Consider the following 17,422-nt stretch of genomic DNA (forward strand, 5'->3'; position numbering starts at 1 on the left):
GACCAGAGGTTCATCGGCTTTGCTTACGGAAGGAAAGTCGATTACAACACCGTCCTCACATGTCGCTTCTTTGCCGAACCCGACACCGTTCAACCTACAGATGACCCTTGTCTCAAAAGGCGAATCCTGCAGCTGTCACCGAAGCTGGAAGGCCTTTTAGAGCCAAGGGGATACCTTAGTTACCGGAAGCCAAGGGCCTTTCTGGTGTTAAAGTTTCAAGCTTGTTTGACATTAATGCCAACAGGGCTGATGAGTGTATGTCTACCACGCAGGCAGACTTGGCGACACAGAGGCAACGGCCAGTGTTAGCCCGAGTGACACAAAAATGCAAAACACTGAAAAGAACCTTGGTTCAAGGCTAACTTTAACACGCTGTACACAGGCGTGGCCTCTACCCAATAGACATTGTCCGATTCTGACTGTGATATTTGCCATGGTGACTGAAATTTATTTGTGTGGTCCTTAGAAAACAATAGCAAATATGTTCAGCCATAGAAAAAATTTTTTTTGAAGAATAGGGATGTGTTGATATTAACTTACCAATTTTAGCTTTGCAAGAGTTTCCAAGTCGGGCAATTATACAAGTCAGCCTTAGTTCACCTATGTGTGGTGTCATAATGTGCTGTTTAGTCTGTTACCATGTTTTAAAACTTGAACTACTCGTCTTTATTGTTTACTTGTTTTGATATTGATGTTTAACATGAATAAGCATGAAATATAAACTTATGCAATTCAATTTGTGAACAATTGCCAATCTGTATTATGTTTTTCTGTTTGTATAAATATTCACAAAGAGACACACATTAATATAAGTTCAAAATCCTGCTAACGGAAATGGACAGTTCTGGCATTTAAAATTAAATAAAAATTCAGCAAAGATAATAATTACCATGGTAGATTGTAATTAAATAGAATACTAGCTATTACTGAGATTTCATTTACTGAGCAACGTTGTTTGATTCGAAAGGTAAGAAATGAGTTTGAATACCAGCATAGCTTGTTTTTTTTTTTTTTAACTTGATTTATATGAAAAAGGCAAATGAGATAAAGGTCTTGATTACAAAGTTCGATTAGTATTGTTTTGGGTGTTTTCATTGTGTTTTAACTAATGTGCTAAAATTAAGATTAAGTAAATATTTGCATATAAGAATGTACTATATTAATTCAAAGTTAATAAAAAAAGTTTTTAATTAAATGTCACTTGCCCATCACGGTTGACGATCTAATTTGCTGCATTGTAAGCAATACAAGCTTAAACTTTTATCCGTGTTACGTGAAAACGTCCACCAAATATTTTGATTGTAAAATTAGTCACATGTTAAGAAAAATTAATTTCCTCTCAAACGAATTTAGAAATATACAACCAATGTTTCCTAAATGCTACTTTAATATTTAAGGCAAACAGTGATTCACATTTCAAACTGTTATTGAAATGTTTGAAAGTAAAGGGTATTTATTTTATGCTGTAGTTGATAATTATTCATTGTTAAATTTGTATTATGTAAAAACACATTTAATTTATCATAGCAGAAATAAAAACTGAACAGTGGTAATTAATCAAGTGTTAGAAAACCTGTGCACGTACCGTTAGGAACTGCGCATTGACAAAGATTACCATTTGCGACAATAATGGATTAGCCAAACCCACGGACGTGTTATAGCGGATTGCGCATTGTCTGTCTGCCGAGACTCAGTGCTTAGTCTCTGCGACCGAGTTCTCCACTGTTACGTCTCGGCGTAGGAATCCCGCTACAATCCATACCTAAACAATCAATGTTAATCTAACTTAACCGGAAGCTTTGTACACTCCTGCCTCGTTTTAGGAGATAATTTTTGAAACTAGGAACAAACCGGAAATTGTTACACTTCTACCTCGTTTTAGTAGTTACTGGAAAAGAATCCGTACAACTGCCAGCAGTACAGTATACAAAAAGTCGTCACCCAACTCAGAGTTACCCAGTAGAGATGGGGAAGGGTAGTAATTGATTGCGAAGTAAATTGGGGAGCTACTTTGTGTGTGTGAGAGAGAGAGAGAGAGAAGAAAGAATGTATATGATGATAGGTGTGAAGTAAGAAGGTGACAGTTCCTACGATCGAAACAACATTGTATCCGTGTCTTGTCCACATATGTAACACAACGACTGTTATTTTCTGGTAATCGGCATACTCACAAGCAATAACTGCACATGTAAAGGTTGGTCGTTTCATAGTGTCCAGTTGTCAACATACACTGCATAACCTGTTCTCACAATCTTTCACATCTTTCCTACCACGTCATGACAGACTCAATCTGAAAGTCAATCTCAGTCTGTAAAATGCAACAGAAAAATAGACACATATATCAAAACGTGTCACACACACGACAGACAAGGAAGGATCAGGTGCAAAATATATCTGGCTAAAGACATATTAATTTTGTGTTCATTAAGACTAAGTCTAAGCTTAAGCGCAAATCACAAAACAAGACAACATTCTACAGTGTTGCACAGTTCAATACAGCTGTAAAATAGCTACTTGACACCTTTAAAAGGTCGGGTAAGGGTTGTGCTAAACCAGAGAAATTGACACAATTCATAAAAAAAAAAAAATATAAAAAAAACTGGCCCCGAGAAAGGTGTCGTCTCAGGTCTCTCACAATGGGCCGAATTATGTTATGGGGTTTACTCCTTTTGAAATATTGAGCTACAGTTGGGCCGGCTAGGTAACTGTGAGCCAGAACACGATGGGTAGTAGGATCGTTTGCTTTGGCATAAGTTGTTACTGGCTTTGGCCACATTTACGTTAATGTGTATGGCACAGAGTGAACTGGGCGTGTAGTGGTATTCTTGTAAGGCTACTTTGTAGCAGGAATATATCTATCTGTAAATAGCTTTAATGCTTTCCTTTCAGCCCCATGAAAAAAGGAGAAGGTATTCCAAGGAGAGGAGTTTCCAACTTTCTGATAGACGTATAAGAGACTAAAGCCCGCAGCACACTTTCAAGAATGTACCTTATGATGCCAACATAGCAATCCTTCTGACGGAAAGGATATTATAAACTCTCTGCAAGTGAAACTAGACAAAAATATTATTTAAAAATATTATACGATGAGTTCGGTTCTCGTCAGTGTCATGACGAGTGTTTATCTAGTGCTGCGCCTTTTGATCCAAATTAAACTTGGATAAAAATCCATTGTGCACATATTCTGACAGCGGAAAGGTAAAAAACTGGTAAAACTGAAGGTAAAGACTGACTGCTAAAAAACATTATGAGTTATGAGTGGTTGTAAAGACAACACATTCGTGAAAAGTGTAAGTAGTGAGACAACAGACAGGAAGACACAAACTATAATTATATACATACGCAAAACCAGAGAGAGAGAGAGAGAGAGAAAAGAAGAAGAGGAAGAGGAGGAATCAAATCTGTACGATTTAGTTGAGCAATAATTTTCTTCCTTCATGCATTCAAAGTCTAGAATTATGCATACAGTCATTATTGCATTGGCTTTCTATCATAGGTTTATATCAATATATTCCATTTTTTAATGAATAATCATACGATCTAGACTAAGAAATTACTTTTCGCAGTATTTTTTTCTAAATTCGTATTTATTTATCAACTTCTGCAAAGCATATTCAGCCCTTAGTTCTAAAAGTACGAGACACAGTGACTCCAAAAGCAGACAACTATTCCCGGATGAATTCCTCACTTGGATGTTTATTCCCAGGTCGACAAATGGAAATATTTCTACGTGGTCAAATTGGCGATAGAGATATTTTTCTGAGCTCAGTATGTGTTTAGGGTGATCACAACAGTCGATGTAATCCATGTGACACAGCCTTTACACCCGGGTAACAAGCGGACAAAATGTCTTTCAGATCCTTTTACTTCGCTCCATGTAGCCTAACCCTGGTGCTTGCGACACAAAGTGGGTTTCTCTGAACAGACTTGCACCAGATATCCTAGTGGCTGCGGATTGTTTCTGTCGTCGTGCAAGCTGATGAAAATGCTTCTTTTTCGCTGGTCTCATTCAGAGTCAGTTTATCAGAAGTCATTTCCAAAAATGTCTGTATTCTTTTGGACGCTATGGCTGATGATCCAGTACCCTCGAATTGCTAATGCAGTGTGCAGCTCTTATTCCGGACCTGCAGGATCATACGACTGTTATTTATCGTCTCATTATACTGGTTACCAATGGGGTACCTGTGTCACGGATGACTACCTAACACAGAAGTCGAAAGGTAAGGCATTTTGAAATGAAACGACAGTTTTAATGAATGAGATATATTAAAAAAATTAATAATGTACATGAAATAAACTATTGTATAACTTTAACCACCTTCATTCTACTCTTTGGTTATATTTAAAATTGCATATATATTATTAGTTACTGTAATCAAAGTAAAAGAAAATTGAAAGAAACATTTTTCTGCTAAATATTGAGTGCGCCTGATCCATATGTTCAATTGTTCCTTCTCATTTCCATTTATAATATTTTAAAACTTGTATTTTATTGTACTGTGCTGTCCTACTAAAGTGATACGAAGCTGTTGTAGGACTGCGATAGTTTAACTCTTCGAGAGTATAAATTGGTTGCAAAATCAACGCTCAATGCACGTTCACTGTTGTTACAACCGACGTGTGTAGTAGGGTTGCTGTTTGTCGGCCGAGACCAACACTTGAATGTCACTGAAGTTTTGTACACATCTGCCAAGTTTTAGTATTTAACTGGAAAAATCGTATTCCAGCGATCCGTTAATGAGAAATTCGTGGTTGTTACAGGCATGCTCGCGTGCGGAGACTGGACAGCAACGTACTGCTACCTTCAGTGTATGCTTGAGTTGCACGGTGTTCTCAGCGGAAATGTCACAGCTGACTGCGCCTGTGACCCACAACAAAGCACTGTGTCACCTAACTCCTACCCCACACAACTCTGTCCCCAAATGTTATAGGTAATTGTCTGTGTCTGTGTGTGTGTGCGATTCTTCAGGCATGAAACTACGTATATATATACTGAATTTCTTCGCTCAAAATATTATCCACATTAATTATAGGAAGAAAAGATTACATTTACTGAAGTGGTTGTAAGCAGGCCGAGTGATAGCATTTTGAGAAAGACTGCCATAAAGAGCGAAGATTTTGAAACATTGAGTTTCACCATGGAATACATTTTGTGAAAAGAATACTGAGTAAATGGAACAGTTTAAAATATGTTTTAATTGGCTCATCATTTACTATTATAGATTCGTAGTAATGTACTCAGCAGTCCATGGTTTCTTTTTATCAAAAACTTGCTAATGCAAAACTTAGTCTCATAAAATTCAAACTTGCCGTTATGTACTTCTTTCAGATCGCAAGCAAAGAAGGTGAATACGCATAAATTTTGTTTGAATGCGCGCTCGCACGGCATGTTGTTCTTGTTTTTCTTGTTGCATCTAGCCCCTCTGGTACCGACTGCAGTTGGTACAGCAATTGTCTGGAAAAGAAATTCCCGTGTGCCAGCGGATCTGACGACTACGGTATCGCATACGGGGAGAAGTTCTGTAACGCATACTCCAACAACTACAACACCTTTTCTTCTAAGGGACGGCTATGGGTGGACGCTGTACGCAAGTGTCTCCAGGTAACACAGTCTTAGATCATTGACGTGTACCTGTACGGCTACATGTGCACGTGACCTCGTGTCTTGTCTGGCAACAGTAGGCAGGAGCTTACAGTAGGCTAGACTCGGTCACCACTATTACTGACTAGACACGACATACACCATCTTTTGAGTCGAGTTCCTTAGGGCCTAACAGTAACCCAAAGAAAGATTTCTCTCTTACCCAGTTCATTAATGGCCCATAACTCCAGTCTCCACTCCCCTGTAGCCAAGTTGTTCAGTTCTCTCCCCCACTACTCGGTTCCACTCTGTTCAATGAAGTTGTCCCCGCTACCTCTGTTTGAGGCGCGGAACTTGATTTACTGACAAAGAAGGTCCGTGATTGGAGCACATAGTTCTATAACCCCGCACCTCTATTGGCATTGTGAATATGACATTGTGTGCCACCTGATGTTTGCACCATGTCGTAATCTGTGTGACTATTAAATGTCATTAAAAAAAAACTAAAATGTTATATTTCCTTTGCTTTGTATTGAATACACAAGAAAGGATAAAATAAAGCAAATAATTTATAGGATATATATATATCAAGAGAGATCGATAATAAATATATAAAGTAGCAAATAAAGAAAAACACAAGTAGATAAAAACAAAAATTAAAAGTAAGTAAAATTAAACAAATTTAGTAAGTAACGTATAAACAATTAATAAAATGCGACATCTACATTTTCAGGATGGATGACAGAACAGCCCAGGTTTTCACGAAAATCTCTGTCAGTAGCTCGTTGGAATAACCTTGACAAGTTTAGACTGTGTTTCAGAGCAATAGTGTATCGCATATTAAAATATCTGAGGAATACAAGTTTTATTTTCAGCTAGATCATGTTACTAAACGGACGTAAGGATAACCAGTCAGCTAGTTACACAGGTTACCTTTATATATTAGTTATAATTGTTCTTCTACTTCTGCAGCAAAGCGAAGTTGTCACGACTATCGCATTTGAAAAGGGACTGACATTATTCCGTGCTTACAGACATTTATTTATTGATGCAGATGGCACTGGTACCTTTAATGCGAGACTACACTACCTACACGTGTGCTGATGTCAAGTCCTACGCCTTCAAGTCACATGCACCCTGCTACTTGAAACCCGGCTCAGGCGCTCCATCTTTCTGCCAGCTGCCAGTACAGGACTACTGGAGGGTGTTTTGGACTATCAAGGGTGCTTTCGGATCAGCCTTTTCCAACTCGATGTACGGAATGTTTGAGGTAATCTTACTGTTTTACATACTCAGCTTACACTTGAAATATTTTCAACGCATATAAGGCCGTGCACTCTAATTTCTTTAAAGCATGTTTAGAGGCATGTTTAATTAATAAATGTGTTTGTCTGAACTGACTACAGAAAATTAAAGTTAAAAAGCCAATATCAATTTTAGGACAAATAATTTTAAAAACTGTTTGGGAAAGACTTTCTCTTTTTTGATCGATTTAGCCAAGGTGTACTTATTGTCAAAGTTACGCATTACGAGCATAAGACATTGACTTTGTACTTTTCTGCACTTTATACCGTAATAACAGAGACACTGTCTGGACTTGTCTTAATTATTCTCACCAATTCAACCAGTACAATATTTTTTACATATGTGAGGCTTTCGGAACAATGTTATGTTTTATCTTTTTAAATGTGGTGCATTTCCAGTTGCATTCATTTAATGATGTGTAGATGATGTATTAGAAAAATATGATGTCCCACACATGCATGCTCTCTCTCTCACTCACACACACATATCAATAAAACAAGTAATCATACCGAAGAGCAAAAGAAACAAAATAATTTCTCAGGTGTCCAAAGGATGTCTGCCAGTCTGGAGCCATCAACTCGGTTCCTACATACAGCAGCTGAAGATTCGTCTGCAGTTGCCTGCCTCCCGTAACAAGCGAGATGTGATGTCTGTGTCAGAAGCTGAGCACAGGGCTGACTTCACACTCAGACGATCAACCCGACCTCATATTAGTCTTTCTGACAAATACCTCCTCACCGACTCAGACCTGCGGCCAACACGACTCTTCAAGCGCCAGGCAATGAATGACACAAGCAACTGGCAGGGCGAGAGTACTGCGAACCTCTACTTCCATAATCTGGCAGGCACCACAGCAGACACCATGGCCAGGCAACTCAACTGGAATGCTACAGGCGTCACGTGGTTTGCCTATGGACAGGCGGGGGTTAACGGCACTCTGAACGTCTTCATCCTACTGGCTGACCGTGTGGCTTACGACTCCAACTACAACAGCTTGTCTCCGAGGCCCAACATGACGGACGTGGTGATGAAAGCTGGCCAGGCATTCGAGAATGGTGACATCACAGTTCAACTGGAAGGAAGAGTGGTTCAGCCTTATACACTGGATGCCTGCAGTGACGTGGAATGTCAGGAGGTCTTTTTAAACGTGTCTGCTCCTCTAATTTTAGGGCAGGAGACCAATCATGCTATGTCACGGAAGATAATGTTATTCCATGTTCTTGTATCCATCTTCTTCGCAATCATGTTTTAACACGCAAGTTAAATATCCTATTGGCCACTATACATGTATATAGCTATCTAATTAACACCAAACATTTAATTAGTTAATTTTTTTTATTTTTCCTTAATCTCTGATCACTTTTTGACACCATCATGGACACATTTTTATTTTTTTAGAAATAACGAAGTTTCTGACCAGTTTGTAATGTTTCTGTGGCCATATATTAATATGATAAGAGCTATAGTTATATAAAAAAATAGTATTCTTTTACTTTCTGCTTGACCTGCACGCTCGTGCATATTATAAAATTATATCTACATATATTATAGTTGAATATGCTATTATTAGTCTGAAAGATGAAACATTTCGTGTAACGGTTTATTGTAACTGACACAGCCTCTCTTGTGGTACGAATGTCTTCACGTGACACAAACCAAGTGACGTACTGACATCCATCAGTCCAAAAATTGTTAAAGTACAAATAAAGAGCAACAAGCATGCACATTTAAACTAACATAGCTTGAACGATCTTCATACACGCTGGACAATTTTCAGCTTCACATCTACAAAAGATGTTTCAACATGTTTCGACACCATCACCAAAGGCAAAGGGAGATAACGCTAGTCCACTAAATGACAAAGGGCATAAAGCAAGTGTAGATGCACATGTGCACTGTGCTAAGCCGTTGCAGAATATTTATTAGTGAAGCTGTCACATTTAAGTCAGATGAGACGATGAGAAGAAGCTTTCAATGAAGTATCCACAAGGTTAGAGAGAAGTCTCAGTGTTTGGTGAACATTTTTTTTTTCATTTGTTTCTGACAAGCCTGCGCTTCTAGAGACGAGGTAGCTAACAGAGTACAAAGATCATGTTGGTAGATGGGTAGAAATCAACTATTACCAATCGTAAAAAGTTTGTGTTGTTCTATTTTTTCTCTTTTATAATGCAGAAAATGTGAATTTACACTCACCACATGAAGTAGCCAAGTGTTCACAGTTTTTTTTTAAGATTTGATGCATAAAAATGTTGATTAGCGGACCAAGGGTAGGTTGAACTCTTACTAAACGAAAACACAGATACATCACAGTGTTCACGGCACTTTGCAAAGTAACGTGTTGATTTTTCTTAGCGAGAAATAATTTCAATTTTAATTGTTTTCAAAGTCACAGTTGGTGTGCCTGGTGGGAGCGAACACACTTGCAGTGTTGACAGGATAATCTGACAATGCACTAATCACAATGCCATTTATTAAATATTGATTTATGAATAGCGTTTGATTATTCATTCAAAATAAACTAAAAAAAAAGTGTGTAGTAAATATCCTATGAAGAATTAACTGTAAATACGAATGTCTATAATCCCTTTTTTTTCTAATCTATTAAACAGAAACTGAATTATTGAATTCTGCACAAGACTGGATTTGTTTCTCATTTTCGTGTTTGTGTGGGGTAGAAGATTGAATCTGTGTGTGTGAGGCAGATTTTAAAGTAGCAACGGAGTTTAATTTATTTTGTTCTGCAATAATCAGGGAATTGTCTTTTAAAAAAAAAATCAACACACAACAAATCCATCAACAGGTTTCGTAACAGTTTCTAATTAACTTTTGTATGCCTCGTATTAGACGGTGGGAAGTCGGTAACCACCACTTGCTCTATTTTTGTAACTCAGCACACTTCCCAAGCATAACTGCCCATGTAAAGTTGGTCGTCGTCGTTGTCATTGTCATTGTCATTGTCAACATACACTGCATAACCCTAACCCTGTTCTCCCAATCTTTCACATCTTTCCTACCCACTCATGACAGACTCAATCTGAAAGTCAATCTCAGTCTGTAAAATGCAACAGAAAATAGACACATAGGTCAAACGTGTGTCACACACGACAGACGAGGAAGGATCTGGTGCAAAATATATCTGGCTAAAGATTTATTAATTTTGTGTTCATTAAGACTAAGTTAAGCTTATACAAACACAAAACAGACAACATCTACATGTCTGCACAGTCAACACATCTGTAAAATGGCCACTTCACTCTTTAATGGGTTGGGTAAGGTAAACCAGAGAAGACTGACACCATCTTTATTTTTAAAAAAAAAACTATCCCCGAGTAAAGTGTCATCTACAGGGCCTCTCACAATGGCCGAATTAGGTTATGGGATTTACTCCTTTTGAAATATTGACTACAGTAAAGCATTGTGTATCAATATATACATGATCAAACATTGATAGTCAATAATACATGCAGACACAAGGGTAACTGTGAGTAAGAACACGAGGTAGTGGGATCGTTGCTTTGGCAGAAGTTGTTTACAGTTGATGTGTTTGACAGAGTGAAACGGGCGTGTGGTGCTATTATTGCAAGTTTTTTTTTATATATATAGCAGCAATGTCTATTTGAAAGGGTTGAATATTTTTTTCAGCCCCACGAGGAAAAGGGAGATGGGGCAAGTAAACTTTTAGGGTATGTGGAGCAGGGATTGGGTGGTTATAACAACCAATACAAGCTTGAGGGTGTAACGGGACAGATATTTGAAGAAAAGGAGTTTCCAACTTTCTGATTGACGCATAAGAGACTAAAGCCCGCAGCACACTTTCAAGAATGTACCTTACGATGCCAAACATGGCAATCCTTCTGATGGAAGGATATAAACTCTCTGCAAGCGAACTTAGACAAAATTGTTATTTTAAAATGTTGTATGATGTGTTACGCTCCCCTCAGTGTCATTTACCAGTGTTTATCTAGTGCTGCGCTTTTTGATTTCAATTAAACTCGGAATCCATTGTGCGCATATTCTAAAATTTGTAAAATTGAAGGTAAAACCTGACTGCTTAAAACATTATGAGGTTTTAGTGGTAGTAAAGACAACACAATCGTGAACAGTGGAAGTAAGTAGCGAGACAACAGACAGGAAGACACATACTATATATAGACAAGCAAAAACCGCAGAGAGTAGGAGGAGCAGGAGGAATTAAATCTGTACGATTTAGTTGAGCAGGAAAGTAATAATTTTCTTCTTTCATGGTTCAAAGTCTAGAATTATGCATACAGTGATTATTGCATTGGCTTTCTATCACAAGTTTATATCAATATATTCCATTTTTTTAAATGAATTATCACATGATCTAGATTCAGAAATTACTTTTCGTAGTATTTTGTCTTTATTCATATCTTTGTATCAATTTCTGTAAAGCATATTCAGCCATTAGTTCTAAAACTACAGGATGCAGTGACTCCAAAAGCTGACAAATATATCCCTGATGGATCCTCGCTTGGATCTTATTCCCAGGTCGACAAATAATATTTCTACGTGTCGATATGAGATAAACGATAGAGATATTTTTCTGCACTCAGCATGTGTTTGAGATGATTACAACAGTCGATGTAAGCCATGTGACACAGCCTTTCCACCCGGGTAACAAGCGACGCAAACATCCGGGACACACACTTTCAGATCCTTCTACCTCGCTCCATGTGACCTAGCCCTAGTGCTTGCGAATACAAAGTGGGTTTCTCTAAACAGACTTGCACCAGATATCCTGGTGGCTGCGGATTGTTTCTGTCGTCGTGCAAGCTGATGAAAATGCTTCTTTTTCGCTGGTCTCATTCAGAGTCAGTCCATCAGAAGTCACTTCTAAAAATGTCTGTATTCTTTTGGATGCTGTGGCTGATGCTGCAAAGCCCTCGATTTGCTAATGCAGTGTGCAACGTTTATACCGGACCTGCAGGATCATACGACTGTTTTTACTCGCCCTTATATGATTCTCACCAGTGGGGTACATGTATCACAGATGTCTACTTGCAACAAAAGTCAAAAGGTGAGATATTCTGAAATAAAAAGACAGAGTTTAATGAATACGATTTATATTTAAAAAAAACAATGTTAATAATCTATAATCTACGCGAAATAATTTATTTTACCATTTGAAATCACCTTTACTAGAATCTTTGGTTAGACTGTTTAAATGGGTTGTTTTTTCTTTTTTTTTCTTTTTTTTTCTTCTTTTTTTTTTTTTGTTTTTGTAAAGAAGATAACTCTGGCATTAGATGTTGACTACTTTACTGCATTCCTTTCTGAGAGGTGTAACTTTTTCTTGGCGTCTGGTAGCAGGACACCTTTACTTGAACACAGTGCACCTGTGCTGTTTGTCTTGTGTTGATGACATACATCAAATTACTTATAATACTAACAACACGGGTGTGAGTAGAGAGTTTTCTTTCGATGAGATTTCTATCTTTTTACTGTGCGCGAGCCTGTTTTAACTCTATCTCTTGTTTGTGTCGATAATTATGTTTTTCTATTCAGCACAAAACTATTTTTACTTCTCGATTTTTCAGCACAAGAGAGAAAATGGCATAGAACAAAGGAAAAAAAAATCAAAAATTTATAGAAACTTAAAGTTATAGAATAGCACAACCAGCTTGCTACACTACAGGAGGTAGAAAACATTTTTCTAATACCGAGTTTCTTTTAAAAAATAAAAAGTAGCATAAAATATTCGAAAGTAATTGTTAAGTATAAAAATTGAAATATATATTATATTATATATATTACAATTCATTAATATATATTATTAGTTACTGCACTAAAAGTAAAAACAAAACAAAGAAAATTTTATTCTGTTTAATATTGAGTGCGCCTGACCTTAATCGTTTAATTGCTTCCTTCTCGTTTCATTTATAAGATTTGAAAACTTAAATTCTTATTGCACAAAAGAACATACTGTGCAGTCCTACCAAGCTGATCATATTAAACGAAGCCTATTGCAGGGTCTGCGCTAGTTCAACTCTTTTGGGATAATAAATAAGGAGTTTTCAAAAAAATGGCGCTAAGTAAACAACATCATTAAATGGTTGTAAAATGAACGCTCACAAACATAACCTTCATGCCATACATGTTGACTGTTGTTACAGGCAAATACCATTGCCGAAACAGAGAAATAACGTACTGTCACTATCAGTGTATGCTAGAGTTTCATGGTATTGGCAGCGGGGCCGTCACACTGACTGCGCCTGTGACCCACATCAAAGCAATGTTTTACCTTACTACTATCACACAACCTTCTCTCCAGAATGTTATAGGTAACTGTGTGTGTGTGTGTGGGTGCAGTTAGGTATGTATATCTAGATATGTTTTGCTCAAATCATCATGCTAGTCATGGTTTGTTTTTATCCACAATCTACTAATGCTAAAAAAAGTCTAACAAAATTTCAAATGGCCATCACATTCATGTACTTCATTTCAGATTGCAAGTGTGTGTGTTTTGTTTTTCTTGTTGCATCTAGCCCCTCTGGTGAAGGCTGCAATTGGTACAGCAATTGTCTAGAAAAAAAATTCCCGTGTGCAAGTGGATCTGACGACTACGGTATCGCGTACGCCGAGAAGTTCTGTAACGCATACTACAACAACTACAACACTTTTTCTTCTAAAGGACGGCTATGGGTTGACGCTGTACGCAAGTGTCTCCAGGTAACAGAGTCTTAGATCCGTGACGTGTACCTGTACACGTAATGTGTACCTGTACGGCTACATGTGCACGTGACCTCGTGTCTTGTCTGGCAACAGTAGGCAGGAGCTTGCAGTAGGCTAGACTCGGTCACCACCGTTATTGACTTGACACGACATACACCATTTGAGACGAGCACAGGTCTACTTTAGCCTAATTTTAACCCCAACAAATATTTCTCTTACCCAGTTTTTTAATGGCTCATAACTCCAGTCTCCACATCCGTGTAGTCAAGTTGCTCAGTTCTCTCCCCCGCTACTCGGTTCCACTCTGTTCAATTGAGTTGTCCTCGCTACCTGATCTGTTGGAGCCGCAGAACTTCATTTACTCACAATGAAGGTCCATGATTTGAGCACATAGTTCTATAACTCCGCCCCTCTTTTTGCATAGTGAATATGAAATTGTATGCCACCTGATGTTTGCACCATGTCGTAATCTGTAAGACTATTTTGCATGTCAGTAATAAAATATAAAGCGTTTTATTTCCTTTGCTTTGTATTGAATGCACAAGAAAGCTTAAAAAAACATTCGTAGTATATATATATATAGAGAATAAATATAAAAAGTAGCAAATAAAGTAAAGCAAAAAAAACTAAATAAATAAAAGTGAGCAAAATAAAAAGATCAATTAATTAAATAACGTATAAACAATTAATGAAAAGCCACATCTACACTTTCAGGATGGATGACAGAAAAAGCTTGACATATTCACTCTCAGTCGCTCTTTGGAATAAACTTGACAGTTTTAGGCTCTGTAACAATAGTGTATCGCCATATTAGAATGTCTTAGGAGTAAAAGTTTATTTTCAACTAGCCAGTGTTTCTATAGGGACGTAAGGATAACCAGTCAGCTAGTTACATAGGTTACAGTTTTATATCTAGTTATAATTGTTATTCTCCTCCTGCAGCATACCTTCAAAGCGAAAGTTTTTAGACTATCGCATAGAAAAGAAGGACCTGACATTATCCGCTGCTTACTTTAGCACATAAGTACTTCTATGCAAGACATTTATTTATTCATGCAGGTGGCACTGGTACCTTTAATGCAAAACTTCACTACCTACACGTGTGCTCATGTCAAGTCCTACGCCTTCAAGTCACATGCACCCTGCTACTTGAAACCAGATGTCGGCGCTCCTTCTTTCTGCGACCTGCCACACGAGGACTACTGGAGGGTGTTTTGGACTATCAACGGTGCTTTCCTGTCAGCCTTTTCCAACTCGATGTACGGAATGTTTGAGGTACGTTTACTGTTTTACATATTCAGCTTCCACTCGAAATATTTTCCAAGCATATAAGGCCATGTACTCAAATTGGTTTAAAGTATATTTAGAGGTACCTTTAATTAATAAATGTGTTTATTTGTCTGAACCAAAAAAGAAAATTAAAGTTAAAAAGTCAATATCAATTTTAGGACAAATAATTTTCATAACTGTTAGAGAAAAATCTTTTTTTCTCTTTTGATCGGTTTTAGCCAAAGTGTATTTATTCTGAAAGCTAATCATTACTATCATAAGAAATTGACTTTGATTTGTTTTACACTTTTTACCATAATAAGAGAGACAATGCCTGAACTTGGTTTAATTTACACTCACCACTTCAACCAGTACGATATGTATTGCATATGTTAGGCTTCGGAACAGTGTTACGATTTATCTTTTTATATGTCTTGCGATTCCTTTAATGATGTGTAGATGATATATAGGAAAAATATTATGTCCCACACATGCATGCTCTCTTTCTCACTCACACACACATCAATAAAACAAGTAAGCATGGCGAAGAGTAAAAAGAAACTAAATAATTTGAAAAATTAACCCTAACCACCGATAACAAATACACCTTGAATTGTTTTAAAATGTGATCAATCCATTTAGTCTTTCACTGCTGAAGTATCTATGTAAATGAACCACATAATGGAATATCCTCAGGTGTCAAAAGGATGTCTGCCAGTCTGGGGCCATCGACTCGGTTCCTACATACAGCAGCTGAAGATTGGACTGCAGTTGACTGCCTCCCGTAACAAGCGACTGAAGCGAGATGTGCTGTCTGTCTCAGAAGCTGAGCATAGTGCTGGTTTCACACTCAGACGATCAAGTCGACCTCATATTAGTCTTTCCGACCCGGACCAACACCAGCCAAGACGACTCTTCAAAGCGCCAGGCAGTGAATGACACAAGCAACTGGCAGGGGGAGACTACTACAAACCTCTACTTCCATAATCTGGCAGGCACCACGGCAGACACCATGGCCAGGCAACTCAACTGGAATGCTACAGGCGTCACGTGGTTTGCTTATGGACAGGCGGGGGCTAACGGCACTCTCAACGTCTTCATCCTACTGGCTGACCGTGTGGCTTACGACTCCAACTACAACAGCTTGTCTCCGAGGCCCGACATGACAGACGTGGTGATGAAAGCTGCCCAGGCCTTCGAGAATGGTGACATCACAGTTCAACTGGAAGGAAGAGTGGTTCAGCTGTACACACTGGATGCCTGCAGTGATGTGGAATGTCAGCAGGTCTTTTTAAACGTGTCTGCTCCTCCAGTTGTAAGGCAGGAAGCCAATCATGCTATGTCACGGAAGATAATGTTATTCCATTTTCTTGTATCCATCTTCTTTCGCAATTATGCTTTAATAACGCAAGTTAAATACCCTATTGGCCACTATACATGTATATAGCTATCTAATTAACACAAATATTTAATTAGTTGATTTCTTTGTATTTTGGCTTCATCTCTTTTTCAAACTGATAACCTTTTGACACCATCATGGACACATTTTTATTTTTTGAGAAATAACGAAGTTTCTGACGACTTTGTCATTTTTCCGTGGCGATTTAGTACTATGCTAAAAGCTAGTTCGAAAAAAATAGTATCATTTGCTTCCTGCTTGAACTGCACGCTCGTGCATATTATTAAATTGTATCTACATATATCCTAGTTGAATATGCTATTATTATTCTTGGAGATGATACACTTTGTGTAACGGTTTATCATACCTAACACAGCCTCTTGTGGTACCAATGTCTTTACGTGGCACAAAGCAACTGACGTCCTGACATCCATCTGTCAAAATATTGTATGATACTCTCTGATGGTGTAACTTATCTTTTAGGGATAGTTTGATGGTGTTTACATCTACTGACAAGTTCTTACTTAATGAAAAGTACAAATAAAGAGCAACAAACATGCACATTTAAACTAACATAGCTTGAACGATCGTTATACACGCTGGACTAAAAATTTTCAGCTCCACATTTACAAAAGATGTTTCAACACCATCTCAAGTATTCCAAAGGCAAAGGGAGATAACGCTATTCCACTAAATGACAAAGGGCATAAAGCAAGTGTAGATGTACACTGTGCTAAGCCGTTGCAGAATATTTATTAGTGAAGATGTCACATTTAAGTCAGATGAGACGATGAGAAGAAGCTTTCAATGAAGTGTCCACAAGTACTAAGCGAAAACACAGATACATCACGGTGTTCACGGCACTTTGCAAAGTAAACGTGTTTGATTTATTTTTCTTAGCGATAAATAATTTCAATTTTAATTGTTTTCAAAGTCACAGTTGGTGTGCCTGGTGAGAGCGAACACACTTGCAGTGTTGACAGGATAAGCTGACAATGTACTAATCACCATGCCAATTTATTGAATATTGATTTATGAATAGCGTTTGATATGCATTCAATATAAACTAAAAAATGTGTAGTAAATATCCTATGAAGAATTAACTGTAAATAAAAAATCTATAATAATTTTTTTTTCTAATCTATTAAACAGAAATTGAATTATTGAATTCTGCA

The 17,422-nt window shown here is 37.6% G+C and overlaps 2 protein-coding genes across 2 annotated transcripts in view; both read left to right on the top strand.

Annotated features, from left to right (window-relative positions):
• LOC112560292 overlaps nt 1–9,502 on the top strand; it is a 19,873-nt gene extending 10,371 nt beyond the window's left edge. Inside the window, exons 3-5 of the mRNA XM_025232054.1 lie at nt 5,419–5,602; nt 6,636–6,851; nt 7,428–9,502. Coding sequence (XP_025087839.1) covers nt 5,419–5,602; nt 6,636–6,851; nt 7,428–8,138 — 1,111 coding nt within the window. The 3' untranslated portion in view covers nt 8,139–9,502. The remainder of the gene's footprint in view (nt 1–5,418; nt 5,603–6,635; nt 6,852–7,427) is intronic.
• A 2,117-nt stretch (nt 9,503–11,619) lies between these two features.
• On the top strand, nt 11,620–17,422 carry LOC112560293. Its single transcript, XM_025232055.1, has 5 exons — nt 11,620–11,924; nt 13,021–13,188; nt 13,393–13,576; nt 14,639–14,854; nt 15,545–17,422. Exons 1-5 carry the CDS (start codon nt 11,887–11,889, stop codon nt 15,785–15,787), a joined length of 849 nt encoding a protein of 282 aa, XP_025087840.1. The 5' UTR covers nt 11,620–11,886; the 3' UTR covers nt 15,788–17,422.

This window comes from Pomacea canaliculata, linkage group LG3 (assembly GCF_003073045.1).
Source record: "Pomacea canaliculata isolate SZHN2017 linkage group LG3, ASM307304v1, whole genome shotgun sequence".
NCBI lineage: Eukaryota > Metazoa > Mollusca > Gastropoda > Architaenioglossa > Ampullariidae > Pomacea > Pomacea canaliculata.

Excerpts from the sequence above, each read along its gene's own strand:
- LOC112560293 (XM_025232055.1), top strand. The coding sequence starts at position 11,887 with ATGTATCACAGATGTCTACTTGCAACAAAAGTCAAAAG. Across the intron at positions 13,189-13,392 it reads TTCTCTCCAGAATGTTATAG|CCCCTCTGGTGAAGGCTGCA; the intron begins GTAACTGTGTGT and ends TGTTGCATCTAG. Across the intron at positions 14,855-15,544 it reads CGATGTACGGAATGTTTGAG|GTGTCAAAAGGATGTCTGCC; the intron begins GTACGTTTACTG and ends GAATATCCTCAG.